Source organism: Rhineura floridana, chromosome 1 (genome assembly GCF_030035675.1).
Source record: "Rhineura floridana isolate rRhiFlo1 chromosome 1, rRhiFlo1.hap2, whole genome shotgun sequence".
In the NCBI taxonomy this organism is placed as follows: Eukaryota; Metazoa; Chordata; class Lepidosauria; order Squamata; family Rhineuridae; genus Rhineura; species Rhineura floridana.
Window position 1 is genome coordinate 275,454,395 of NC_084480.1, and position 27,636 is coordinate 275,482,030.

General features: G+C 40.5%; 1 protein-coding gene across 2 annotated transcripts in view; it reads right to left on the minus strand.

Annotated features, from left to right (window-relative positions):
- The window catches only part of TPD52 (tumor protein D52), a 136,999-nt gene that overhangs the window by 69,446 nt on the left and 39,917 nt on the right, over nucleotides 1-27,636 (minus strand). Inside the window, exons 2-6 of one of the 2 annotated variants that reach the window (XM_061601975.1) lie at nucleotides 21,737-21,852; nucleotides 18,993-19,141; nucleotides 16,891-16,992; nucleotides 8,400-8,448; nucleotides 6,176-7,729 (exon numbers count right to left, since the gene is read on the minus strand). In XM_061601975.1, the coding sequence (XP_061457959.1) occupies nucleotides 7,613-7,729; nucleotides 8,400-8,448; nucleotides 16,891-16,992; nucleotides 18,993-19,141; nucleotides 21,737-21,852 (533 nt within the window). In that variant the 3' untranslated portion in view covers nucleotides 6,176-7,612. Of the gene's footprint in view, nucleotides 1-6,175; nucleotides 7,730-8,399; nucleotides 8,449-16,890; nucleotides 16,993-18,992; nucleotides 19,142-21,736; nucleotides 21,853-27,636 lie in introns of those variants that run through there. The other variant, XM_061601985.1, reaches the window with a different exon arrangement.

Sequence of the window (27,636 nt, forward strand, 5' to 3'; positions counted from 1 at the left end):
TATAGTTGCTAACAGTTTAGATATTTCCACTGCTGGTGCCTTCAGCACCCTGAGGTGTAAGTCATTAGCACCTGCTGTCTTAAAATCATTAAGATTAGTTCTGCTTTGTTTCTACCCTTACCTGCACCTCTTTCCCTCCAACTACCATGACTAGCATTTTTGCGAAGCTAGAGACAAACCCCCTCTCTGCTGCCTGGATCTAAGATGCTATTCAGCAAGAGAACTTTGAGCTTAAGTCTATTCTCTGCTAAATAAAATTAGTATTTCATAGGAGAAACTAACACATTCCACGCCCTCCTCATATGGAGGTTTTATTACGGGAAACTGCAGCTGAAGACCTTGTGACAAGGTTAATTTGACAATAAGATGTACTAACTTCTCACTTCTGTTCAGACTTGTAGGAATCTATTGACTAAAAAAATTCACTTCAAGTGAATTAGCATCTGTCAAAAGAAAGCAAGCAAGCTTCAGAAAATTCTTTGTTGAACTGTTACTGAAAGATTGGTACAACACACACATTTTGCATACCATGGACTGCAAAAAACACCAATAATTGGGTGTTTGAACAAATTAAACCGGAACTGTCACTAGAAGCTAAAATGGTGAAACTGAGGTTATCATAATTTGGACACATAATGAGAAGACATGTTTCACTAAAAAAGACAATAATGCTGGGGAAAACAGAAAGGAGTAGAAAAAGAGGAAGGCCAAACGAGATGGATTGATTCCATAAAGCAAGCCACAGACCTGAACTTACAAGATCTGAACACGATGGTTCACAAAATATGCTATTGGAGGTCGCTGATTCATAGGGTCGCCATAAGTCGTAATCGACTTGAAGGCACATAATAACAACAACAAAGCTTGCTTCCAAGAGATAACTTTTCTTGCTCTCCCAACAACCAGCTCTCAGAAGCCATAATTCTTAGATAAAACTCCTGGGTAGGCTTGCCTGCCTTTACCTGTGCTGCTCTGACTGACTTCCTTCCCTAGCAGACTGATATGCTTAGGGAAGCTTATCTGCCCTTCCTCCTTCCACCTTTTCCCCCTCTTCTCTTCTTCAACTGTCTGAGAGAGAGGAGACACCTTTGTCTCTGCTCTCTCCCTCTTTGGGGTAACAGCCCACTGGATCAACCCAACTACCCTGAAATGTGAGGTGGGGGTGGGGGGATGTAAGATTCTGTTATGCCATTCTGTTAATCTTACGGATAATTTTTTTTTATTCTACTATCCCCTGTGTGTGTGTGTGTTTATTTTTAATATTGTTTTGGGCTACTTAGATGTGCAGCAGCCAAGGCCAGCACTTTGTAGGTGTTTTTTTAAAAAAAGTAACTGAAATGTAACTGTAGTGATTACTTTTGAGAAAAAGTAATCGGTTACTTTCAGAGCAATTGTAATTGTAACGGTAATTACTATTTTTTGGGCCAAGTAATTGTAACTGTAATTTATTACTTTTTAAAAGTAATCTTCCAAGCTCTGAAGACCACTAGTAGTCAAAAGTAATCCACAATATTAGGCTGAAATCCATGCCTCGACTTGCACCTATATAAGGGTGCATTGGATTGCAGCCTTGGTCTACGAACTTTAGCTCCAACATGGCACCCACTTTTGTTTTATATCCCACCCTCATTTCAAGAAGCTCAAGGGAGCTTCTAGTTCTCTCATCCTCATGGCAAGCCTATGATGAGGTACATAGACCAAGAGCAGGGTTAGTACAAGAGATTACCAGCCCTGCTGCCACCCTCACCCCACCCGTTCCCCTAATAACAATGGCTCCTTTTCCCTTGTGCCCCAGGCTTTTCGTTGCTGCTGCTGGACTGGCAGCACAAATCTGCAGCACCTCCTAGCAAGGGCCAAGTAGCTCCTCCCTTGGAGCAAGGCATTGGGTATCAACTGGCAGAGATGCTCCCATGGTCACCTAACGCAGAATGTCTGGCTCCGACGAAGGACCCCAACATGAATGGCTTTAAAAGATTACACACATTCATGACAGCAATGGTTATCCATGGGTTCTAGCCACAGTGGCAATGTTCTATCCCCACTGTCAGAGGTAGTATGCTTCAGGATAGCAGTAGCAGAGCACTGCTGCACTAAAGTCCTGTGGGCTTCCTATTGGCATCTGGTTGTCCACTGAGAACAAAATGTTGGAGTAGATGGGCCTTTGGTCTGCTCCACTTGGGCTCTTCTTATAACCCACCCACCCCTTGCTAAAGCAGGCAGAGGGGATAAAGAGCTTCACACCACTGCTAAAGCAACAGTAGCATACAAAAAACCCTCCTTAGAAACTATGAGGAAAGGTGGGATATAATGGTTGCATCTAATGTTAATTCTACTCAGAGTAGATCCATTGAAATTAATGGACATCACTATTATTTATTTATTTATTTTATTTATTACACTATATATTAGTATTACATTTATATTGCATCTTTCCTCCAAGGAACTCAAGGTGGCACACGTGGTGGTTCTCTCTCTCCATTTTATTCTCACAACCATCCTGTGCGGTAGGTTAGGCTGAGAGACTGCCTCAGCTAATGTCAGCTACCAAGCTTCATGGCTGAGTGCAGATTTGAACTCTAGTCTCCCAGACCCTACTCAAACATTCTAACCACTACACCATGCTGGCTCTCAAACTAACTTAGGTCCGTTAATTTCAGTTAGTCAACTCTTAGTAGAAGTTAGTTGGATACAACCCAAAATATTTTTTTTAAAATTTGTAAACTCGCAAAACATCTCACCTTCTCTCCCCTCACACACATACATGCTATTCATCTTTTCATAGGGATTACTTGATGTTTATGAAAAGGCAAATCAATGTAAATGTGAAATTATGCTTACTTTGGTCTTCAAGAACTGTAGTGAATAATTTCATTATCCGTCCCACTCACTAAGGCTCTTGAAGATTACTGTTTTCACTACAGAACTGTGGTGAATTGTAGGGAATTCAGAGTAGCACTTTGTTATGGGGATATTGTTTTTCTGCAGCACTCAAAGTATTATTGGTTAACCACAGATATCACAAATAAATACACAGCACAATTGCATAATAAATTAAGTCACAAAAATCAGCAAGATATTCTCTTGATAAAGTGATTGTTGCAGTCAACATTATTAACTTGAGAATAAATGCACTTCTGTATCTAAATTGCCACAGCAAAAGAGCCTACTCTGTTGGTACTATATAAATATTTCCCGCACAAAAAAAGTCAATCTTCAGCTCATTTGTTCAGGTAATATAACAGTTCAGTGAGATACTTCTTCCTCAATGTTCCGTAAAATCAGGCAATGCAGAAGGCTAAAGGAGAAATGCAAAAGTGCCAGTAAGGCTAGATTTGTGTAGCAGTTCTCTGAAATTGTGAAGGCATTGCTTAGAAGCATGGAACTTTACATGCCTAATGCAGCTTACTAAAAATAAAAGACATGCAGAGAACAGAATGTCTTGACCCAGCCCGTCTGAGGCAAGGGACGAAGTGTTCCCTCCCCATTCCATATACAGAGGTACAATCAGACTGGTAGTTGAATCTTACTTCCAACACTGGCAATGGGACAGCATCCTCTGAGGGCAGCAAACTAGCTTAGATCGCAGGACAAGCAACGTACCATTCCCTGTAGGGAATCCAAAGGTAGGGCTAGCCCCACATACAGCTTTTGACAGGTCTCTACAAACAGGTTGCCTTGAGTAACTACCCAGTCCTCTGGTGATGGCACCTGACCTACCCTACATAAGTTTGCTCCTGTCTCGCTGCATTTTGCAGCAGAAAAAAAGAGAGATAAATTGTCATGCATGTACACCTGTGTTCCAGAACTGTTACTTGAGAAACCCCCACTCCTCTCCTAAGCCAGATGGGTACATGTGCCAGAGGAAGTGAAAGGAGGGGAAGGGTAGGTAACAACCACAATAACATTTATGGATCTCTGCTAGTTACCATAATGAGGATGGCTAACATATGGTCCCATCAACCTTAACCAACATAGGCAGTAGTCAGGGATGATGCGAATTACAGTCCAACACATCTGGAGGGTCACAAATTGCAAGGGGAAAACACAGATTATAGGGACTTTACCACATGAATAATTTGAAAAATAAAAACAGTCCCAGATCAACTTTTGTAGAAGAGTGTAAAAAAAGTTGGAGAGGCAGATAAAATTCAATACAATGCAACAGAACATATCATATCATAGTACAAGTATTCTGAATCATACCTTCCTATATCATATCATGTTTGTTATCTCCCATTGCCTTAATACTGTGTTTTATTAAACTGGACTAATTTCAAGGAGAAAATAAGAAAAACACACAATTCTTGATTCCTAAGAATGTTTCCACAGGCTTCTGCTCCTATGGCAATAATGAAGTAAGACTGCAGAGGACTATAATTATACTGTACTTGCGACTCTCACTGACCCTCCGTGGCGCAGAGTGGTAAGCGGCGGTAACGCAGCCAAAGCTCTGCTCACAGCCGGAGTTCGATTCCAACGGAAGGAGGAAGTCGAATCTCTAGTAAAAGGGGTCAAGGTCCACTCAGCCTTTCATCCATCCATGGTCGGTAAAATGAGTACCCGGCATATGCTGGGGGGTAAAGAAAGACCAGGGAAGGAACTGGCAATCCCACCGCATATATACGGTCTGCCTAGTAAACGTCGCAAGACGTCACCCTAAGAGTCGGAAAAGACTCGCACTATAAGTGCAGGGACACCTTTACCTTTACCTTGTGACTCTTAGTGATATCGCAAAAATTGGACCCTTAAAATAGCATGAAAACAGTTGGATTTGGGGAAATGGCCACTTTGAGAAAAATTACTTGGATTATTCAGATTAAAAATGGGGGAAAAGATAACAAATCTGAACAAGATTGACGAATGTTTAAGGATCTATGGAATAGTAAACAAGAGACAATTACAATCCTTTTACAGTTCTATGAGAAAGTATGGTTTAATTCAAAATGGCCCTCCTATTTGGTATTTGTATCAGATTCAAATTATTGCTAAATTATTTTGTTATTTTATGTAATTGTTTAGTATAAAGGGAATTGTAACAAAAATAACATTCTTGACAATAACAAGTTGTACTTAAAGAAAAATGAAAAGTTTTCATTATATACTGCTGTAACGAGGTCTAAGAAAAATGTGAATACACGTTGTTAGGACCAGTGAAATATTTGAAGTAATCTGTATATTTTGTCTAGTGGTATACAAAGATATACTTTGTTTATTCATTCACTCACTTACTGCACTCTTTCCGATACTGTTATTATGTTGTATACATTTATCTTCAAATAACCTGTTAAATTTTAAAAATCAGCAGCTGGATTTAAATGCTTTTGTGGCAAATTGAGCACTTTATAAAACTTCTGCCCTTACTCAGTAATTCTAAATAGATGCTCGTTGGTGAATGAATTTGCTCAACACATGCTTGATCTTTTCAAAGGTTTAGAAACCAAACACTCTCTCTGCTGTTGTAAATATGGTTGCCCGATATTTTCATTTAAAATTGTTTGCTCAAGTGCTTCCATCTTGTGGCTGTTGGGAGATTAGCCTATTGTAAATCCAAGTTTAAGTTCCTTTAGTCATAAAACAGCATCTGTGTAAGGCCGAGGGAGGGAGGGGAAAATAAATAAATAAATAAATGGTGGAGTGACACTCGATAATAACATCCAAAGCTTAAACACCCAATTCTCCAACCTTTTCTCTCTAAATCAAATCATGGAATCCCAGGGTCTCCCCTCTGTTCTAGAATCTGTTCTAGGGGCTCCCCCAACTCTCCAGAGCAAATTTGGGGAGGACATGGGGTGTGTGCAGGGAGACGAGGGGGGAAGTTCAGTTCACAAGTGGAAATCCTTGTGCTGATGGAATGCATTAGTTGGATATCACACCCAATGCTTACTTGGCATATGACAATTCTTGGATACTGAACATGGATCCAAACAAAAACTGATGGCCAGACGTGTCTTTTGGGAGCATGACCTCCTATAACAAATAGGATTTCCCCAGTTCTCATACAAACACAATCTGGATGCCTAGGTTGCATCAGTGAGCAAAATGCTTTCCCCCCTGCCCAAAACTCCATCTTTAAAGAAATCTTTGAATTCTCTTGGATACATACCCAGAAGCTATCATTGAGATCTCCAGTTGAAAAAGGATAACCTTTTTTTAAAAAAAACAAGCCAACTTAAAGTAGCATTTTGCATTTGAGAAGACAATGCTTTTATTTTTACATGTGATCAAGTATTTGGGCTAAATCTGAAATGCTACAGAAAGCTGTCAAATACGGCATCATTGCTTAACAAACATTATTTGTGCAGTTCTGCTGTAGCTATAAAGATTAAGCCTAAGTTACAATGCACCTTTTAAGAATGTGTTCTAGTTCATTTCAAGCATTGTGATTAAATGTGGCAAAACACTTCTGCTAAATATAACCTTCCAGTGTGCCAGAAAATCATCTAATGCAGGCACGCAGTATAGATACAAGGTGGGAGTGCATTCAGATTCTAGGAAGTTGAGTCTTTTTACAGGGGCAGCAACAGGTTTTAGTTAAAATAACACTTTTTAGGAACAGAAAGATGACCCAATATCCAAGCTTATTTATTTTCAGGAGATGGTATTGCCAGCTTATTGAATCCTATTCCCCAGAAGGACAATCTTCCACTGGAGCAGATTCAGAGGCTGGGTCTATATTGCCTACACTCCAGTGTGCATCTGTCCAAATGGAAATGTATGGATAGCTCTGCATACTGGTACCATGCGCTTCATTCCTTTTAAGGGGGGGTGAGAAGAGAGAGAGGAGGGTTGAAATGTGTTATAAGTGGCAAAAATGGCATGGCCTATGTTTATTCTTTTTAGTCAATTTGGGAGGGGTAACCATTTGAGTATGGTGCTTCTAAACCACTCAATTTGTGGTAGAATTTCAGCCTATATAATCTATGTTAACAACCTGCTTCATTATCTGATGAGCCCGTTTTACTTCTGCAAGTCAACTTGTAATACCCAAGACAAAACTGCATCTCTGCTTAGCTGTAACAGTTAAAGGAAGCCACTGTCAGGATAACCATCTTAGGGGAACCATAAAAATGGTTAGTTTGTTGGAACTACCCTATTTTCAATGTCCGCTTACCAGGTCTACAACACATACCGGGTCAACTTAACATTACAAGATCAACGCAGATTTTTTTCCAGCGGAACCTCTTGCAACAAGCCAAATTAAGGGTGTTCACTTAAAATAGCAATGAAAACTTTTAAGGTTTTGGCAATGAATTAAGTAGGAAGAGATATGGCATGAGGCAATTGCTATTCATCACAGCATCCATCATGTATAGCGTTGTATCTCTCTTTTCTAAAACCTTTGTAAAACCTTAATGATTATTACTTTAGACTAGAAATAAATCTTTCTAAATACTCAAAATGCATAAAAATTCCCCATCCCACAGATAACGTAGGCAAGAGTATCTTTTATGGTTTCAAAAATACTCTTAACCTTCAAGAAACTATTATATTAAACATCTATAAAGCTAAGTGCTAATAGAAGGGCATCCTGTAACAGTCTACAGCAGAGGTGTTGTGCTTCAGCATTTGCTTGCAGCATCTGGCAGTGGGTAGCACAAGGGAGGCAGGACGATCACTGAGTCTCCTCTTCCAGCTGCTTTGTAGTAGGTTCTGTGGCACTGGCATTGGCAGCAGAGTTCAAGACCTCTCCAAAGTCACCCCCAGCAGGCTTGGTTCCCCCAACCTTATACTGAAGAGAAATTTAGAAACTTCAGATTAAAGCTCTTTAGAAGGTAGACTGCGCATATGCTTAACAGTCTATGTTTAGATATCTAGATATTACAGATATATATTTGTACAAAGTTAGGTAGAAAGGGAATACAGGTGTTCTCCATTGTTGCCCTGCAATTATACAACTTCCTTCTCTCAATGTCCAATGCAGAAGCCAAAATACTTCCCACAAGAGCATCAGGCCTTCCTCCTCAGGCAGTTATTTTAATGCGTTGACGTAATTTTAAATCAGTTAGATCAGTTCATTTGAGTAGCATGCCTTACACACACACAGCACTGTACTGTATAAGTTAATGACTGAATTCAATGCAAGTTTGACTTCCTGAGAGTTTCAGCTATGTTTAAAATTTGCCCATACAGCCAGAAGAAGAAAAAAACAGAACTGTCCTACTAATGGATTTCTCAGGCTGTTTTTATAGTGCACACCTAGTTCTCCTCTTAAGAACTAAGACTCTCTTTTCCAACAGTGCCAAGCTTAAGCTTTATTTAGTGCCAACTATGTGATATTGCTAGTAGACACCATAGTAGTTAAAATGTTTCCATTGTTCCATGGAAGCTGAGTACCTAGTCCAAGTCCCTTGAGAAACCTAAACTAATCCTAAAACAAAGTATGTAGTTAAGAGATTTACCTTTAAGTTTTCCACTTTTTCTTCAAATGACTTGAACGTTGGGGAATTTCTAGTTAGGAAAGAGACAATAGTTACATTCCTTGTTTGGCCCCAGAAAATGCATATGTGATGGCAAACCAGTTATAGAAAAATACAGAGAGAATGGAATTGTATTTTTAAGATGCAACTATGGAGCTAATTATTAGCACACAGAATTCCAATTATAGATATTGCTTCTGTATTTAATTATTTTTCAGCCCAATCATATATGCCAAAGGTGGGGAACAAGATCCAGCCAGTGGGTCAGATCTTGACATCTCCCACAGGCCACTTTGATAAGTAGGCAGGGCCACTCTCCTGTCAATCATCTGACATCACCATGTCAGGTGAAGCATTTCCCTTTGTAGACGAGCCTGAACTCAGACTGGGCTGCAAAGAAAGATCCCTGTAACCCAGCCTTTCCCAGCCAGTGTGCCTCCAGATGTTGTTGGACCACAACTCCCATTAGCCTCAGCCAGCATTGCCAATGGTCAAGAAAGATGGGAGTTGTGGTCCAACAACATCTGGAGGCACACTGGTTGGGAAAGGCTGCGCCAGCCCCAGCAAGAATTGCAGTCAGCACTGATCAGCCAATTTCAGCAAGGATCAGTGCACTTGGGGGCTCCCGATTCAAAACTCTGAAATGCAGCCAGTCCCAGTTTATATTTGGCACCAAATATAAAAGGGACTAAATGCAAGCCCTGCTTGCCAAGGTGCAATCAGGAGTACACTTTAAAGCTCTCAATTATTCCTTTACAGCCATGTCTTTATCTGCTCTCCAACTGACATCACACGTAGGACAGATGGGTGTGGCTTGGGGAAAACTGCTTTGCAGTCCAAATGCCGACCCCTCCTGGGCTAAATTTGGCCTGCATGCCCAAAGTTCCCCACTAGTGCTATTTGCTCTTACTCAGAAGCACAAGAGCCAAATGTGACTTACTCCTAAGTGTACCCAGAGTTGCATCCTTACAACATACATTCCCTTCACCCATTTCCCTATTCTTTAACAGAAGTGCAATGGATTACTGGTGGCACACTCAGGATATGTTCTTGTTTTAATTACAAAATGGAGTAGTCAGACCACTCTGTATAGGTAAGACAAACTGCAGCTTGTGCAGGATTTAGTAGCCAGACTGCTGACCTGGGCAAGACGGTCGGAACATATAACACCAATTCTGGTACAGGTGCACTGGCTACCAATTAGTTTCCAGGCCAAATTCAAAGTGCTGGTTTTGACCTATAATGCCTTTTGTGGCTCTGGATCCCAATACCTCAAGGACTGCCTCTCCCCACATGAACCGACCCAGGCCCTGCACTTGTCATCTGAGGCCCTTCTCTGTGTGCCCCCCCGAGGGAGGTGCAGAGGGTAGCAACACAAAAATGGGCCTTCTCAGTGGTGGCTCCCCTTTTATGGAACACTCCCGTCAGGGAGGTGTGCCTGGCACCATTGCCTGTTTCTAGGTGCCAGGTAAAAACATTTTTATTTGCTCAGGTTTTGGAGTTTAATTTTTTGTTTGGTTTTAGCCAGGTGGGGACATACTGTTTTTATGTATTTTGTATGTATTTGCTCTGAGATTTTTTGAAAAAGGCAACTAATAAAAAAAATATATATATATATACACACACATATAAGACAGTTTTGAAAGCAACAAACAGAACTTCACTCAAGCTTGCTCTGGATCCCTATAAGGATTCTGTTAATTACCTAAAAATATATATGAACTTAATTATATTAACAAAACCTCTGTTTGGTTAATCACAATTACATTTATATACATATACATACATATACACACACACTTTTACCTATTTTAAACATGGAAGCAGTAATCAAGGTTATCCATCCCTGCTCACACTAGAATTATTTGGGAACTAAAATTTAATGCAACTACGCATACATTACCTCATAGCAGGCATGCTAATGGAATGCTGTAGACAACGTATACTACATGGCAGCATTAAAAGAAAGGAAAATCAATCAGTTTATAAAGAGAAGTGTGCCATGGCCCTGCCAATTTCATATAGCAACACATTATCAGGACATTTTTCCAATGCACTCACTATAGGCATGCATATTTATCACCATGCACCACTAAAACACAAACAGTAGCAACATTTAGATCATCATGCTAGGTTAGAACACAAACACCAGAGGGTGGTTCTTAAAGTAACTGATCAGGTTTAATCAAGAAATGCCAAATGTTATACATTATTCAGTTCAGGACTGAATGAAAACTTCAGGAACAGATACACCCAGATTTTTAAATCCTTCATGGATAAAAACATGAATCAGTATGTTAGTCAATCTCAAGGTGTTTTCAGAATGGGACCAATCAGCTTCTGCCAAAAACCACTCCTCTTTTTATATAAGCCCTTTTACTATCTTTATGTTCATCCTCGTGACCATCCAGCAGGATACACCAGAGACCTGCCATTTTAAATGCCTATTCATCAAGTCTGGAAATTTGCTCAAGGAAGAATCGGATCTGGACTGTCCAAAACTATACACTGGATCACACTAGCTTTCAAGATATTAATGCTTGTTCCTTTCAAGATGCTAATGCCATAGCCTTGGGCAATCACTACACTATTTTGGTGAGCTATTATTTTATGTCATTAGGTGCTGCCACGTCTGTCCAAATTTAGTGAGGTGATTGTTAACTAGCCAGTAATATAACATGTTCCAGATGATCAACATGTTTTCTAAAGCTATCAGTTCATTACAAGGGACAATCATTCTCCATAAAAGCTTTCTATCTTGAGAAAAAGCAGAAATGGTTCTCAAGCCTATCTGAAATGTTTCAATTCTATTCTGGATAAATTATTTCTACAAATAGTTTGGGCAACGCCAATTAACCTCCCAAACAGATACATAGGGCTGAATCCAACTAAGCCATGACTAACTTGCCCATAGATTTCAATGGGTCTACTCAGAGTGTGATTTAGTTGGATACAACCCATAGTTCAAATTGTAGATTTCATAGGTCTCTCCTGGCTTGAAGTATTCAAGTCACTGGACCCTATTTTAATGTTCAAATGCTTTTAGCCCTGCCAAAACAGCTAACAGCCCTGCTAAATGCTAGGTATCGAGAACCTGAAGCCAACCACCTACAAATCTCTTTAAGACAGAAAGCTGTTCCCACCATCACCTACACCGCAAAAGTGAGTCCGGATGCATGTGTGAACATGCACCTCTCACTCACCAAATCATTTTTTCCTAGCCACATAAAAGTTCATCCTCCCATTTTCACCTTTTAACATCAGTTCACATTCTTGCCATGTTGTGTTTGTTGCCACTGTCTCTCACACATAAGGTCTTTTCCGTTTTCTTCCTCATGGCTTTCGAACTATTCTGCTCTCTGGTGATGAAGCAGTCTCAAGGTAATCAGGTACAGTAGGGCCCTGCTTTTTGGTGGCCCGTTAATACGGCGGCTAAAATTAGAGTGAGGCCCCACTTATATGGCACTTGTTCCGCTTTTGCGGCGCTTTTTGGGTATCGGGCGCCATTTTATTGAAGGAGTTCCGCTTTTCAGCGGGTTTCGCTTTTAGGCGAGGGTCTGGAACGTAACCCGCCGAATGAGTGGTGCCCTACTGTAGCAGCCTCAGTTCTGCTGCTATCCCTGCATTCCCCTGACCTACACTGCTACAGATCCGTCTCAAAGCCTTGCACAATTACTAACCACAGAACTGGCAAAAATGCAGAACACTTTCCTTTTACATAGGTCTGCGATTTGTACTAGCATTTTTAAGGACAAGCCATCCTTCTGGAACTTATTTCTGCAGCTATAGCCTACCAAGAAGAGCCATAGCTCAGTGCTAGAACATCTACTGGGCATGCAGAAGGTCCCAGGATCAATCCCTGTCATCAATCCCAGTAAGGCTGGGAGAAACCCATGTCTGAAATCCTGGAGATTTGCTGTCAATCAGTGTAGGCAACAATGAGTTTGATGGACCAACTGGTCTGATTCCATACCGTATAAAAAAACTTCCAGTGTTCCTGAAGAGCATACCTGCTTAGAGCATACCTGCTACTATGTTAATAATGCCCAGTATCATAGTGAACCATAGGCGAAACTACAAAGAATTAATTCAAGAATTAAAGATAAAACATAGTTTTGGCTATTGTGATGTTGCACAGGAAAATACAGTAGACACTAATTGGCTTTTCATTCTTCCAGCGTTAACATACAAAGAAGGATATCTCACATCTATTCCCATCTGGTGCCCAAGTCTCTAGCTGTGGAGACATTATAGAGATTTCAGCCTTCAGATGTTCCACTGGAAACATGTATATGTACACATAACTATTGCTTCACTCTCCTCTGCAGGACCGAAGGAACTGGGGGGGGGGGGGAGGAGAACCTGAATTTTGGCTAAATAGGGAAAGCTATTGTTCATTTCTATGCTGAAATTCTATTCAGAAGAAGTTGAAATGTGTTATCTTCCAGTGTAGCTTTTGTTACAGGGCAAAGAGACTGATCTCTTTAAAACCATTTCATCCAACTCAACACTAACTACAGAGCTAATATCCTAGTGTGTTATTTGATTATTGGCAACATTCCCTTGAAACAGGCTATTAAATCTGTTTAATTACTCAATCCAGAGGGACCCTAGTTCATGGGCATCTGCAGAAATTATGGGGGGTGGGGAGGCAGGATAAATACTCCAAAACATACATACATATCTAACTATCAGAGAACAGCTCTACGATTTCTGGTAGATTTGGAAAATGAGAGGTGGCAAGACCTGGGTAGACCTGATCCTCTGGGATCCTCGTTTTCCAGGTCTATCCTTTTGTTGATTCTCAGTGGGTAGACCTCCTGGCCATCTATGGATGGACTGGCACCCAGACAACATCTTTCCATTCACTGCTGAAACCCCCTGTTCTTTCCCTGGCTCTCTTTACCTCCAGTCCTTAATTGCATTGCTGCTGCAATCAACTTTGCAGCCCCCTCCCCCCTTCATTTCACTGAAAAAGCAAAACACCAGATTAGCAACACTCAACTACACACTCAAAGTTGTTGTACACGACCTTCCCCCCCCCCCTTTATCAAAATAATTATGGACTATCTGAACTGGCATTAACAGAGTAATTTTTAAAATGTTTACAAACACAGAAGAAAAATCCTTTTTTGTATGAAATGACCAGAGTTGGAAAGATCAGGAACACCTGTCTTTGCTGCTATTTTTTTCGTTTATGAGTTTCGCCCTAAGTCGGAATCAACTTGAAGGCAGCAGTCCATTTCCATTTACACACTACTTCCTAGTCACTGCTACACTAAAATCCTGGATACCCGAATTGTTTTCTGTGAGGTAGCAATAACTCCTCCACTGGGGAAGACTAGCAGAAAAGGCTTAAATACAAGCCAAGAGTCTAGATAACAGGCCTTTCACTCTACCCTTCTCTTTGTCCGATTGCCTAGTTGTATTTGATGTGGTCTGCAGACTTATTCAATAAATTTGACTGACTGATTGAATTGCCTAGATCTGCTTTCTTAAATCTTAGTCACTGCTATGACTTCACTCATTGGTGAAAAACACTGAAAGGTGGGAACAGATTCTCACAAAAATAGGCCTGCACAGTTCGCCTCATATCTCAGGTTCCATAAATGATAAAGCAACTTTTTTAAAAAAACAAAGAAAGAAAGTTGGGAATTTGGAGGTTATGGTTCATAAGAGGGATGCCCCCATGTGGATATCCATGGCCTTGTTAAAGGTTTAAGCAATTAATGGAGCCCAGTTCAAAATACTTAGTTCAATCCACACCAAGAAAGAAAATCTGCCAGCTTAGTTAGTTATCAATTATTTTGATTAAAGTTTGGATTTGATTACTGCCATGTTACTGAACTGCCACTGTTCGAGATACTGAAGGAGAAAAGCCATTGCTCTAACAAGTCACTAGTAAAAACACTAAATAAAGCAAGAGCATAGTGGTATCAGGATACACATTTGTAGTGCACGCCATTTCCTCACAACTTATGCATCTCTTCATGTAATATTTCTAATAATTTTTAAATACTTTCTTTAAAAAAACTTTTCTATGGTAGTAGAATACTTCCCTTTCCTGAAACAAGGACTGAAGTTTAATTAAACTATGTAGAACTTCCCAAAGTCTGCATCTGTGTTGAAATTGGTCTTTATGATTTTTTAAAGCTGTTTTTTTTAAAAAAAAGATATTTTTAAATGTTTTGTTTTAGTATGTTTTAAAATATGTTTTGTATGTTTTTATGATGTTTTAGAGTGCTTTTACTGTTTTTGTTTGCCCCTCTGGGTTCCTTCTAGGAGGAAGAGTGGGATATAAATTTAATAAATAAATAAATAAGCCTTAAAGCTACTTTAGCCCTCTGCAAGTTACCCTGTTTTATGGTCAGTCAGGATCTATCAGCTACACAACAGAAAGACACTTGCATGCTCTATGGCAACTTTTCACCATCTTACCTAAAGGAATGTGTGAATGCCTATACTCTGTAGGATACCAAGCAAACATTTAAAAATAAAAAGCTCCAGTATAAACACACAGGAATTTTCACAGTAAAAGTAGTGAGCTTGAATTGATGCACTTATATGTAACTATCTAGGCTACACTCAAGAGGAAAATGGCAGCAATAAGAGTGAAGGGTTGGTTTTTACAATGAAATCTAATTCTTAGATTGCACAATATTCCCTTGTAATTGCTGAATTAAATGCAAGTGGTTTTTTTCCTTTTAATGGAAGCAGGACATCACTTAATGCCCAATTTTCTGTAATAAATCCGACTGCCAGCGCCCGCAAACTGAAATGAAAGACATACCAGGTTTTGTATCTGCTGCCTGAAAACCTGCCCAGTGTGCAACACACATTAACAAAAGACTATTAGCTATATAAGTCCATTTTCTATATATTGTCCTAGTTCACATGGCAGGCTAAGCCAAACCTTGGCTTAGTGCAGCCACTTTGCTCCTCTCTCCAGTCCTTTTTGCTGCCACGTTGAGCTGCACTGAGCTAAGCCAAGGTTAAGCTACACTGAGTTGTAGCCAAAAACAAACTTTGGTTAGAGTTCATGGTTAGTCTGGAGACAGCTTAACTGCAAGCCTGGGTATGAACGACAAGCTAAGCCAAACCTTGGTTCAGCTCAGCACAGCAGCAAAAAGGACCAGGAAAGAGCAAAGCAACTGTGAGTTCTTCTCCAGGAGTCTGCATTCCATGCATTAATGCTAAGCCAAGGTTTAGCTTAGTGTGATGTACAAATCAGACCACTGTGTGTCTACTGTTATACCATTAGGTTTCATAATAAGTTCCCCCACCCAGAGATTTAATAAAGACGCTTCAACATCAGGAACAAAGTTGTAAATGATAATAGAATGGAAATATTTTTATCTTAAAAAAAAACACTTTCAGCCATGGCTGTCTGCAGGAAATTTTTGGGCAGGGGGAGAATAAAAGACTTAAAGGGGGAGGAGGCTAGTTGCTCAAACACAAAAAATGAGAATAGTGCCTGTAAATTTTGCCTCATATCTCCAGCTCTACAAACTTACTCTTTCTTATGAGATCTGGGGACCTGAAGATTATGGTTCATCTGGTGTAGAGGAACTACCACCCCTTGCCATCACCCACCCCGTGGATGCCCATGCCTTCAGGACATGGAATTTTGAACTAGTTTATGTAATACTCTGTTAACAATATCCAAAGACCTTGCATCAGAACACAAACCTTTTCTCTTGGAAAACCTCACTATCGGCACAAACATCTAAATAGAATCTTAAATGCTTGATCCTAAACAGAACAGGTCAGAGAAACAATCTGAAACAATTCTAGGATGGCAGCTAATTTTCACAAAATGCAGGGGCTCAGAAAGTGCTCGTTTTATTTCATAGACCTGGGATTCATGCAGTTCTTATATGCTAGTTTGAATATGCTTGATGGCTTCCCTCTTTCCCAATCAGCAAATAGCAGAAGCAGAGTATATTCAAGTTGTTAAATTCCAGCCCCAAATGAAGTAATATTTCTTACTGCTCACCCTCCAACTTGATTACATCAAGCAGGGTACATCCAAATGAAGGAATTCTCCAGGGTGAGACTTGTACACTCAGTGCAGGACCAGCTCAACTATTAGGCAGAATGAGGTGGCCTGGTTCAGGTAGCAGATTGTGGGGAATCATTCAAAAGAAGCATAATACAACTACAGTTTTTAAACACCAGGGGAAGAGATGCCATTTGCATGTTATGTCTCAGACACCTAAATATCTTGGGAGGTGCACTGAATCAGAGAGCCTTACATTTTCAAGGCACATTGGTTACGTGAGGTGCTAGTTCGCTGTTCATGCATGTCAAAATAAACAGCCTATTAATAAAATGAAGCTGTAAATAAATCCCAGCAGTAATCCACAGAGACTCTGCACCACTGGAAGCGTTCACCATTTTATGTTTGGCACAGTTAAAACCCAGTGTGGTGTAAAGAGTTATTACTACCAGTATGGAAAAATTAAAGTCATACTTCACATCTTCCAGCTTCTTCGTTATTGCAGAGCCAACTGTTGAGAATGCAGCAGACGCTTTCTGCCCAGCTTGAGACAGTGTTTCTGATGTCTTCTTATACCTAAATTCAAAACAAGCCAATCTCTTACCACAATTCCTGCACACCTGGACCTCAAGTGTTACCAGAAATAGATATTACTTCATTCCCAGCGAACTTGAAATTAAGAAGTCATGCACTGCAAGGCAGGCACCTTAAATAAGTGTCTTCACCCCTTAGTATTTCAACTGAACTCTAGCTTCAGCAAATCAAATTAATATAAAAAGTTAGGTTTTGTATCCTGTTTTCCTTTCTTCTGTCAGGAACTAAGGCAATCTAGTCTGTTGCCAAATAACCTTTTTTTCCAAGTGGCAACCACTCAGAATTACTGATTTGATTTAAAAAAGAAAGGATTTGCCAAGAAGATATTACTTTCATAACATACATGGCAAAGTATCTACTACACCAAACAACTGGTGTGATGAGAAAACAGTTGGAGAGTTGCCATATTTATCCCATCTGATTTATCCAGAAAAAGTTCTATAAAATGCAAGATATCTAGGAAATTTAATCTTAGACAATGGTGCCAAAATGCTACTTTTTACACACACATAACTTTTAGCAGCGGTAGCCTACCTGGAGGAATGAACCGTCTGGCCACATGTTCACATATATGCATAAGAGCAGGGATGGGGAACCTGTGGCCCTCTAGGCCTGCCAGATCAGACCAAAGGCCTGCCCAGACCATGGGAAGCCTGCAAGCCCTTAAAAAGATCCCCTCCTCCTTATACCCCTACTTGGTCTATCCAATCTGCCACTTGAGCATGTCTGATGCTACCTGGCAATATCAGAATGCCCTCAACAAGAAAATGTGTATTTAGTGTGGTGGCACCAGTTATAGAAATCTCTACCTAATGAAATCAAGCTGGTGCCATTGGTAATAAGTTTTAGGTGCCAACTTTAGGCTTGGCTATTTCACAGCAAGACTTCTTACAAAGATTTTTTTTAAAAAAACCCACCTTGCTAGATGACCCATTTTGTTTCTTTAATGTATTTTGCTTTTAACTTTGTTATGTTGGTTTTAAATGAGATTTTGTACACTGCATATATGAGTTTGCAGTACAGAAGTGCATTTATTTATTTGATTTCATTTATTAATCACTTCGCTTGAAATCTCAAAGCGGTTTCAGAATAAAATCATCAACAATAAAAAAAATTCCACGTGTAAAAACTAGTCAAATAAACAAAGCAGGACATGCAACAGCACTCCCCCAGCAACTGGGGAATACTACCTCCAATACTGAAAACTAAGAATGTGCTCCTACCCTGACCAGTGGCCATGCTGACTGGGACTGATGGGAGTTGCAGTGCAACAAGATCTGAAGGACCACAGATTCTCCATCCCTGCTTCAGGGCATAACAAGTCCTACCTACCCTACTCTTGTACTTTGACTAAATCTTGCAAAGACGTTAAGGACCAATTCACATAAAGAGAATCATATATATGCCCCCGAACTGTGGAACGATCTCCCAGAGGAAATACGCCTGGCGCCATCATTAATATCTTTTCGGCGCCAGATTAAAACTTTTCTTTTCACCCAGGCTTTTTAATTAATTATGTTTAGTATACGCTGACATTGTTTTAATTTTTAATAATTTTTAACTTTTTTGTATGTTTTATATTGATACATGTCTTGTACTTTGCTATTTCTTGTCTTGTGAACCGCCCAGAGAGCTTTGGCTATGGGGCGGTCTATAAGCTTAATGAAATAAATAAATAAATAAATAATAAATATAAGCCAAAATTTTCCTAGCTCAGCCTACTTTAAGTGTGAGAAGGGGCTATACCTGTGAATTCTGTCTCCCATAGAATAGACTCCCTGCATACAGAAAACTAACATTTCAAAAAGAACCGCTTCCTCTAAACAGCCCTTTAAAACCCTCTCTGCAAACACATGACCTGTTCCTACTGGATCCCTGAAATATAGGTTTCTTTGGACAATGCCCATTGAACGCAGCTGACTAGAAAATTCAAGCACGTCTCCTATCTTCCGGCAATGATAAACTTAAGTAAAGAAACATACGCATTGGTTGATGTGACATCTTGCCACCCTTTGGAAAGGTTCTGCCTCAGCTCCTGCAGTGAACTGATCCCCAGTTTTCTCTTTATTTCGGCTAGATGCTTCTCTTTAGCAGCCAGTACCTGTGACAAAGCTTGGATTTCTTCTTCTACCTACAAGACAGAGCCCATGAAGAAAATCCATTAGAGAAGCATAAGCTATTGAGGATTCATTTAAGGATGAATGTTTTGGCATCTCTTACCAACATTTCCTTGTTTGGAAAAATCACTAGCATACTTGTGTTCCTTAAAGGTTTTAAAGAGCCTTTATATGTTCATGATAAGTTTCAACATGAGACAAAATACACTAGGGCCAAACCAGTTCAGATTCATTAATCAACTAATGTCTTCTCATTCCAATTTCATGGGCAATTTTTATATCTTCTTGGCATAGATTTAAGACAATATAATTCTTTCTATTTCTAATATTCAGGCTGTGAATGCCATTGCATATATATCCAGGTCTTTTGCAGAATTTCAGAAAACCCTTAGGCAACCCCCCCAACTCCCAAGCTATGGAGAAGCCCCCCAAAAGGTCAGTGATTGCTAAGTGGCCACACCTGTTTGGGGCAGGGGAAGAATCAAAAGGAGTGGCAAGAATCCTGAACAGCAGCACACCACACTGCAATATTTTGTTGCAGATCTTGCTTGAAAAACCATCACCAATGACTTTCCACATATCATTAACACAGAGTTTTTTCAGCCTCACCTTTTCTAGTCATATGTTATTAATGCATGATATTAGGAAGAGATTTTTGTCTTCACAATCATAAGGCATTTCTTAATGATCACGTTCCCTTCAGAGAAAGAGCCCAACAAGTGAATTAAGAAGATAACAGCCTGATGGATCAAACCAAAGGCCCTTCTAGTCCACCATCCTGTTTTCACAGTGGCCAACCAGATCCCTACAGGAAGCCCCACAGCAGTACTTCAGTGCAACAATAATCTCCCCACTGGTATTCAGAGGCACATTGCCTCTGACAATGGAGATAGAACATAGCCATTGTGGCTAGTAGCTTTAGGTAGTCTTATCCTCTATGAACGTATCAACTGTTATGGCTAGACAGCTAGGTTCACCATCATATGCATGTTTCCCATGGAATGGCACTTGATACAGGGAAAGTATTAAAAAATCCACCTGCATTCTGCTATGGTACAATCCCAGAAAAGATGTACCCATGATTTTGCTGAAGGTACACAAGAACTATGTAATGTTAACAAACAGGACTTCTAATTAACCTTGAAAGCTCAGGTTAAGATAGCTTGACATTAGGACACTTCTTTAAATGGATGGTGGCAAGCACCATTCTATCAGCAACCTAAGGCTTTTTGCATGTCTTTTCTGTCACCATGACAAAAGAACTACCTAGGTGTGCCCCACTTCTTCCCACCTAGCTAATTGTTTTCCTCTATCAACCTTGAGTTTCTTATAAATGCTCTGAGGTTTCCCAGTTCTTTTCAGACTACTCCATGAGGAACTAAGACAATATTCTATCTTTTCTGGTACCATCTCATCATAATTACTTTAACAGTTCTTAGTTCAAATTACACTTTATTAGCAAAGGCTTCCCCAATTGGGTTTTTACAAGTCTGATTCTTAAGATACTGATCGGCCCCCATCATCATGGATATAGACGCCTTCTGCCCAATCCTACATCTTTTCCCTACTCCACCAGGAATTTCAGTTACCTCTCTTTCCCAATGTCAGCAGATATATATGTGGGGCAACAACTGCTTTCCTGGCCTAGGGACAAGCCCCTGATGCCATCTTGTAACCACCAACATGGCCTAATAATGAGTTCTAGAAACTAGATTATGTGCAACCCAACCCTATTCATGTTTACTCCAGAAGTCAGCCACCTTTTATGCAATAGGACTTATTCCCAGCGAAGTGGGCATAGGATTGCAACTTACAGCACATATGCACCTTATCCCTTAGACTTACTTCATTCCACAATTTTGAACATCCTTTTCCCTTCTGAATACCATGTGATTCTGAATTCCTAATGAACTCAGTTTTTTTTTCAATTTAACTGTGTAACTATGGTTATGGATTTCCACTATCTATAGTTAAACTCTGCAAACTGAAATATATCCAAATGATTAAAAGCCAAGTAGAAGAGTATTAAGTATACATTATCAAGCACATAGAATAGTGGCAACAAAACTACAACCTTTTCTAACTGGGAATTGCCTGAAGGTACAAGGTGGAGAGCTCAATTATAAAAAGAAGAAAACATTGCCTGGGCCCTACACACTCTAACCCTTCCAATGACTGATTTGCTGGCTAGATTATTCTCAAAGTCATTAAGGGAAAAAACCTGGGAAGTACCTTTGCTTATAAGGTATAAAAGTGGACATATAAGAAGGCATGAAAGCTTCAACAGTGGTAGCTAAAACCACAAATCATCAAGACATATTAAGCTATGGAACAGCATCACACAGCCTCAGACCATTCACTGGGTCCATTTTAAAAACCTGACTTATTACAAATGGATTTTTTGAACAGGAACAACTGAAAATAACCACCATCTTTTAACTCCATATTAAATACAGAAGAGTGAGTGAGTGAGTGAGTGAGTGAGTGAGTGAGTGAGTGAGTGAGTGAGAGAGAGAGAGAGAGAGAGAGAGAGAGAGAGAGAGAGAGAGAGAGAGAGACTAGTTTTGTGGACCGCACATAACAGGTTTAATTTCAAATTAAAGGTTTACCTTAGCAAGCTCTCTTCTAAGTTCATCCTGTTCTTCTTCAGAAAGAACTTCTGTAACAGTGACCGAAGCAGCAGCATCTTCTCCAACTTCAGGAATTACTTCATTTTTCAGCAGACCTTCAAAAAATACCCTCAAATCTGTCAGTTGGGATCACTGTAATTTAAGAATGTTTTGTTCTAACATAAACAACTGTCATTACGGCAGAAGAGTGTGAGAAGTAGGACAGATGTATTGCAAAGACCTGAGGGAGTATGAATACGCCCCTTACAGAATTTCTCTCAAATCAGGGTTGGGCCAGCCACTATGAGAGAGAGTGTATTGTGCCCTTACTGCAACTATCTCCAGTCACAGCACTACTCCGCCATTGGAGTGAATGGCAAAATGAATCACTGAAGGTATGTATTCCGACTTTAAAATTTAAATCATGAAGTTCTGCTTATACTAGTGCCTTTTCACCCCAAAGACTTTAATAAAACATCCTAAAACCTAAAAAAAAAAAAAGCTTATCACAAAAAGTGCAAAAGAGTTTCAGAAGCAAGGGAGCAGAGGCCTTCCACAAAAGGGCCAGACCAATGGGCTGCTAGTACTAGTACAAGCCATTTTGTATACATGTGCATGCATCCAGTTTCTGGCAGCCACTTCTGAGGAGTGCTCTCACCAAAAGAAATCCACTTAAGGCAATGCCAGCACCTGACATCCTTAGGCAGCTGCTACAGTCCCAGTACCCTGGGCAGGGCCCATCACTGCATCACATCCTGGGCCCAATTTTTTTTTCCTGCACAGCACTTCCAAGCAGCAACAGCTACCTGGTTCTAGCCACTCTTAATTTCCAACAGTGCCTCTGACCTAGCACCATTCTAGGAAATGAAAAGCAGGGATAGACAACTCTCTTGCATTGGCTAGAGCACTGCCACAGCAGCCAGGCAAGCTCAGCCAGGGCTTACCAAAGGCTACTTTGTCCAGGACCCTCTCAATCCTGGAGCCAGCCCTGAACTGAGTATAGGTCTATCGGCCCGTTTTCAAACGGAGACAGTTGCAGATAAGGAGCAATTACAGCAGATACTCCCTAACAGTCTTCCCCCAAACGATACCCTCCGGATGTTTTTGACACCAGCTCTCATTAGCTCCAGGCAGCATGCTCCATACGGATGTTAGGCGTTGCAGTTCAAAAACATCTGGAAGGCACAAGATTTGGGAATGCTGCCCTAAGAGCACTTCCCTTTTCCTTTTCAAATGTTGGCTGTTTGCTATTCTCTTTTTTCTTTTCTTTTCTAAGACATTACAGAAAAAGGAAACAGGAACTGTAATTCTGTAATGGTACAACATTACTATCTGATAGAGCAGGGCTACAACTCCCATCATTCCCAACCACTAACCATGTTGGCTGGGGCTGATGAAAGCCGATTCCAATATCTGAAGGCCACAAGTTCCCCATGCCCTAGATGCCTGTCTGCATTATCTTGCTACAAAAGCAAGTTTGAATGGATGGACATAATGCTAGGGGAAACAGTGAATACAAGCTGTTGGAACTATTTTGGGATAATTTAAGTTGGCATGTCAAGTTTAGGGCTCACCTCAATTTAGAATAGAAGCTCAGCAATGCCCAAGTGCAGCCGATAGCACCGCCATCTTTTTCCTCCTCCCCAAAACAGTGAATACAAAGGTACGTAGACGCAGCAGCAAAAGCTCTCTTTACAACACTAAGCTGCTTTATCAAGATAGATTTTTCTACATCAGAATTAATTGCTGCTAGTCATATTTTGGTGGTATGGGGGGATAAAGCAGCTTTAAAACTTCTATCCTTACTATTCCTGTGCCTGATCTTGGGATGGAAAGATTTCTCAGTTTTGGTTCTCTCTGTTTTTCATTTTTCTAATCTTAAAATTAATTTTCCACACTTTTGCAACGATTTGTGAATTCCGATTTTAAAAAATCCTTGTGAGAATTCTCCAGCATTTTAATGTGTATTTCTCCTAAAAAACACATTTTTGTAGGAGGTTTTGACTAACGTACACATTTTTTCTAGCCAATTCTCATCATATAATACATTTCTGTACGTTATTTTCACTCATATATTCATTTTTATGCACACTTTCCCCTAACATATACATTTTTATAAGCATTGTTTGATTGGAGAACTTCATCACAAAATTCGTATAAGGGTGAATTTCACAGGAAGGCTGTGTTTTGGTTCTCATATTGTTTTGGAAAGTGCAAATTTGATAGATATGATTTGAAATACGAACTGAATTGATATTCTTGCCCATCCCTAGCCTGGTCCAAGGTTTTCCCATTTCAGACCTTTGCTTTTAAAAGCACTCCCACCAGCCCTAACCGTAGCCTTTGCACTCCAGTTTGCCTCTCCATACAGCTTAATAACATCCAAAGTATCCGCCCACCCCTATCATCAGCCACAAAAAGGAGCTAAAAAAAGGCCTGAGGGGCTTGAAGACATTGGTAGGGAAAGGTAATGTTGAAAATACACAGCACTGAGCTAGCCAAAACAGATAAATGTGCATTCAGCCAAGACACACTGCAAATCCATCTACGGCAAACACAAATGCTGCAAGGTGGTTGCTTTTCTTCCCCACTCCCACCCCACTTTACTCCTTTCAAAAAGGAGCACATTCATGCCCTTGTTCTACTGCCCCCATCTCCCAGACTATGAGACTTTTATAGGTTACATGGACAGTGCAGAAATGGTGGATGGGGGGTGCTGGTTTTCAAGCTTCAGACAAAATGTTCCATGTAAATTTAACACTGCAAATCTTTGTATCAAAGGACTCCAATATTGTAGGGAGTATACTATTTAGCACTGGCCTGTTCTGAAGGGCCTCCGTTGCTCCCAACGACCAGAATGCATGCAAGAGCACAACCTACACTCCCCTGCAGCTGCATATTAAGGCATGTTCAGTCATAGAGGGAAAACTATTTTGCACGGGAGCCTGTCTGCCATTGCTAGGCTTTGCACTGAGGACATCCCCATCCCCCAAATGCTTCCCTAGAACTGTCTGAAAACCTGAGGACAAAGCAAAAGCCCAAGGTAGTAAATAGCATCAAAACAAATTTGTTGTTGTATATACCAAAGAGAAACATTCCATTTCCAATAGCAAACAAAAGTGTTTACTGCAAAGTTCTCTTTAGAGTTGTATCAAAAAAGTCTTGAGCAGGGCAGAGACAGTATACCTATTCTGCATCACAGTTAACGTATTTATTTATTTATTTATTAAATTTATATTCCATCCTTCCTCTCAGGAGCCCAGAGTGTAAAAATTATTATGCAATACAGACTTTGCCTAACCTCAAAGGGTGGTGAATAATTATTAAGTTTTAATTAGACAGCAAGTGACTTAATTAAAATATTTCTCCAAACTCCCCTAGTTCTCTGCAGTAACTGCATACAAGTAGATGCATCTAGCAAAAACAAAAACGCAGCTCCTCTTTTTTTTTTAAGTTGTGTTGACTTATCGGGGATACCCATCCACTTTTTGTATCCAGGGGCAGTATTCAGCATTACATCCCATCAAAGCAAGGATTTCCGCTTTTGCAGTGGGACTGCCCCCCATCTCCTCCGTGTGTGCACCCTGTGCCCTCTCCAGATCTGCTCCTGATGGTTGGGAGAAACCCAAAAACGGATTTAGAGAAGTGCAGCAGGAGGAGAATGTTCTTTTGTACAAGCAGAAATCCTTACTCTGACAGAACATTCACTTAGTGCTATGTTGGATTCCACCCAGGTTCTGTTACACAGAAATTTGACATCTTTCATTCTCCTCTAGGATTGTGGGAAACTCTGGTTTTTTGTTCTTGTGACAACCAAGTCTCCTCCTACCTGCCTCCCTGTCACGGTGCAGGGAATTTGTCCCAGGGGGCACAGACACCATCCAGAAGACATCAGGAGAGCCAGTATGGTGCTGTGGTTAGAGCAGCCTTTCCCAACCAGTGTGCCTCCAGATGTTGTTTGACCACAATTCCCATCTTTCCTGACCATTGGCAATGCTGGCTGAGGCTGATGGGAGTTGTGGTCCAACACTGGAGGCACACTGGTTGGGAAAGGCTGGGTTAGAGTGTTGGACTGGGACCTGGGGAGACCACAGTTCAAATCCCAAGTCAACTAGGAACCTAACCTACCTCACAGGGTTGTTATGAGGACAAAATGGAGAGAAGTATGTGTACCACCTTGAGCTCCGGGGGGAAGGGGGAAGAGACACAGATGTAATAAATCAGCAGGGAATCCTGCTTTGTTCAACATCAAGTGCATATGCATTCCTAAATTGCTAGCCAATTTCTCGCACATGCACACACACACAAAATTACAACAGAATTACAAAGCCTACACTTTACAAAAGACAAAGGGAAATAAGGTAAAACACTTTCATACTACTAGTTTAGCCATTCACACTGGTCCACATGTTTTGGCTTGGTTTACTAGCTAAAGTGATTTTTAGTGATCACCACTGACTTCTCCCTCCCCAAGGAGGATCTTCAGATTGTGGTGGAGAGCTGCATGGAAATGTTGGCCCAGTGTGCAGCAGCTGTGAAAACAGACTAATTCCATGGTAGGGATTATTGGGAAAGGGAATGAAAATAAAACTCTCACTATCATAAAGCCTTCATATGAATCTAAGATGCAACCATACTTTGGACACTGTGTACAGTTCTGGTTACCCCACGTCAAGAGGAGTACTGCAAAAAATGGAAAAGAGCAACCAAAATGATCAAAGGGCTGGAGCAACACTGCTACAAGGGCTATTTAGTTTAGAAAAAGAGTAAGAGGAGACATTATGCATGGTGTGGAGAATGTGAAAAGAGAGCAGCTCTCCTCCCTCTCTCGTAATATCAGAACCCAAGATCACCCAATGAAACTCAATGGTGGAAGATTCAAGAGAGACAAAGGAGGTACTTCTTCAAACAGCACATAGTTAAACCATGGAATTCATTACCACGTGAGGTAGCATCTGGCTGGTCACTGCAGGAAACAGAATGTTGGACTACATAGGCCAGTTTGATCCAGGAGGAGTCTTCTTACAATTCTTGTCTAACCAATTAGTAATTTGCCCTTCTGCTGGGCTTTTGCAGAAACTGCGAATAGCTCGTTACTAGTGCTGCCTCCTGAAAAATCCCAAAAGGGAGGGAGAAAGAAGGAGGAAGCATAAGTGCTTTCAGGACTGCAAGTTGGGCTTTTGCAGAAGTGTGTTGCTGCTGCCCTCTGCAAAAAAAAAAAGAGAAAAAACACCTGCTTCCCCAAGTTCTTCATGAAGAGGAAGTTTTTTTTTCTCTTGGGTTTTTGAGGGGAAGAACCCCACCCCTTTCTTTACAGAGAACAGAGTAGGAAACAGGTAGCTTTGCATTTCTTCCACAAGCACAGCTTTTGCTATTAGTACTGGAGTGACACTGATCAGTGGTGAGCAAGTTTAAATGAAACCCTGCTCACTCAGTATTAATAGCAGTGCATGTTTGGCTCCTTAGAATCCCACTTGTTCAAGAACAATTTCACATATATTCTTACATGCGTTATATGATCAGGATGAGACAGAAAATAAAACAGAGCTTCTTTAACAATTCTTAAACAGTAAAACATCTGAGCTTGTTCTGTGCTAGGCCTCACCCAGCACACACAACACTAACTAAATCAGTTTGGCTGCCCCTAAGTTGTGTAATAAGCTCTAGAAAAAATTAACTCTTTCTTTACTATGCATCTAACTTAAAGACACATTTCACTACATTTCCCTTTGAGTTCTAACTTATCTTGTGTTTCTCCCTAACTGTCAACAAACACTGTGTAGAATAACATTTAGTCTCTATAATGTTCTGGTTTTCGAATTACTCTTCCTCTGGATGTCACACCCTTCGGTATCTCAAGAGATAGGCTGCCTTTGGCAGGTAATGCTTGCTCACAAGAG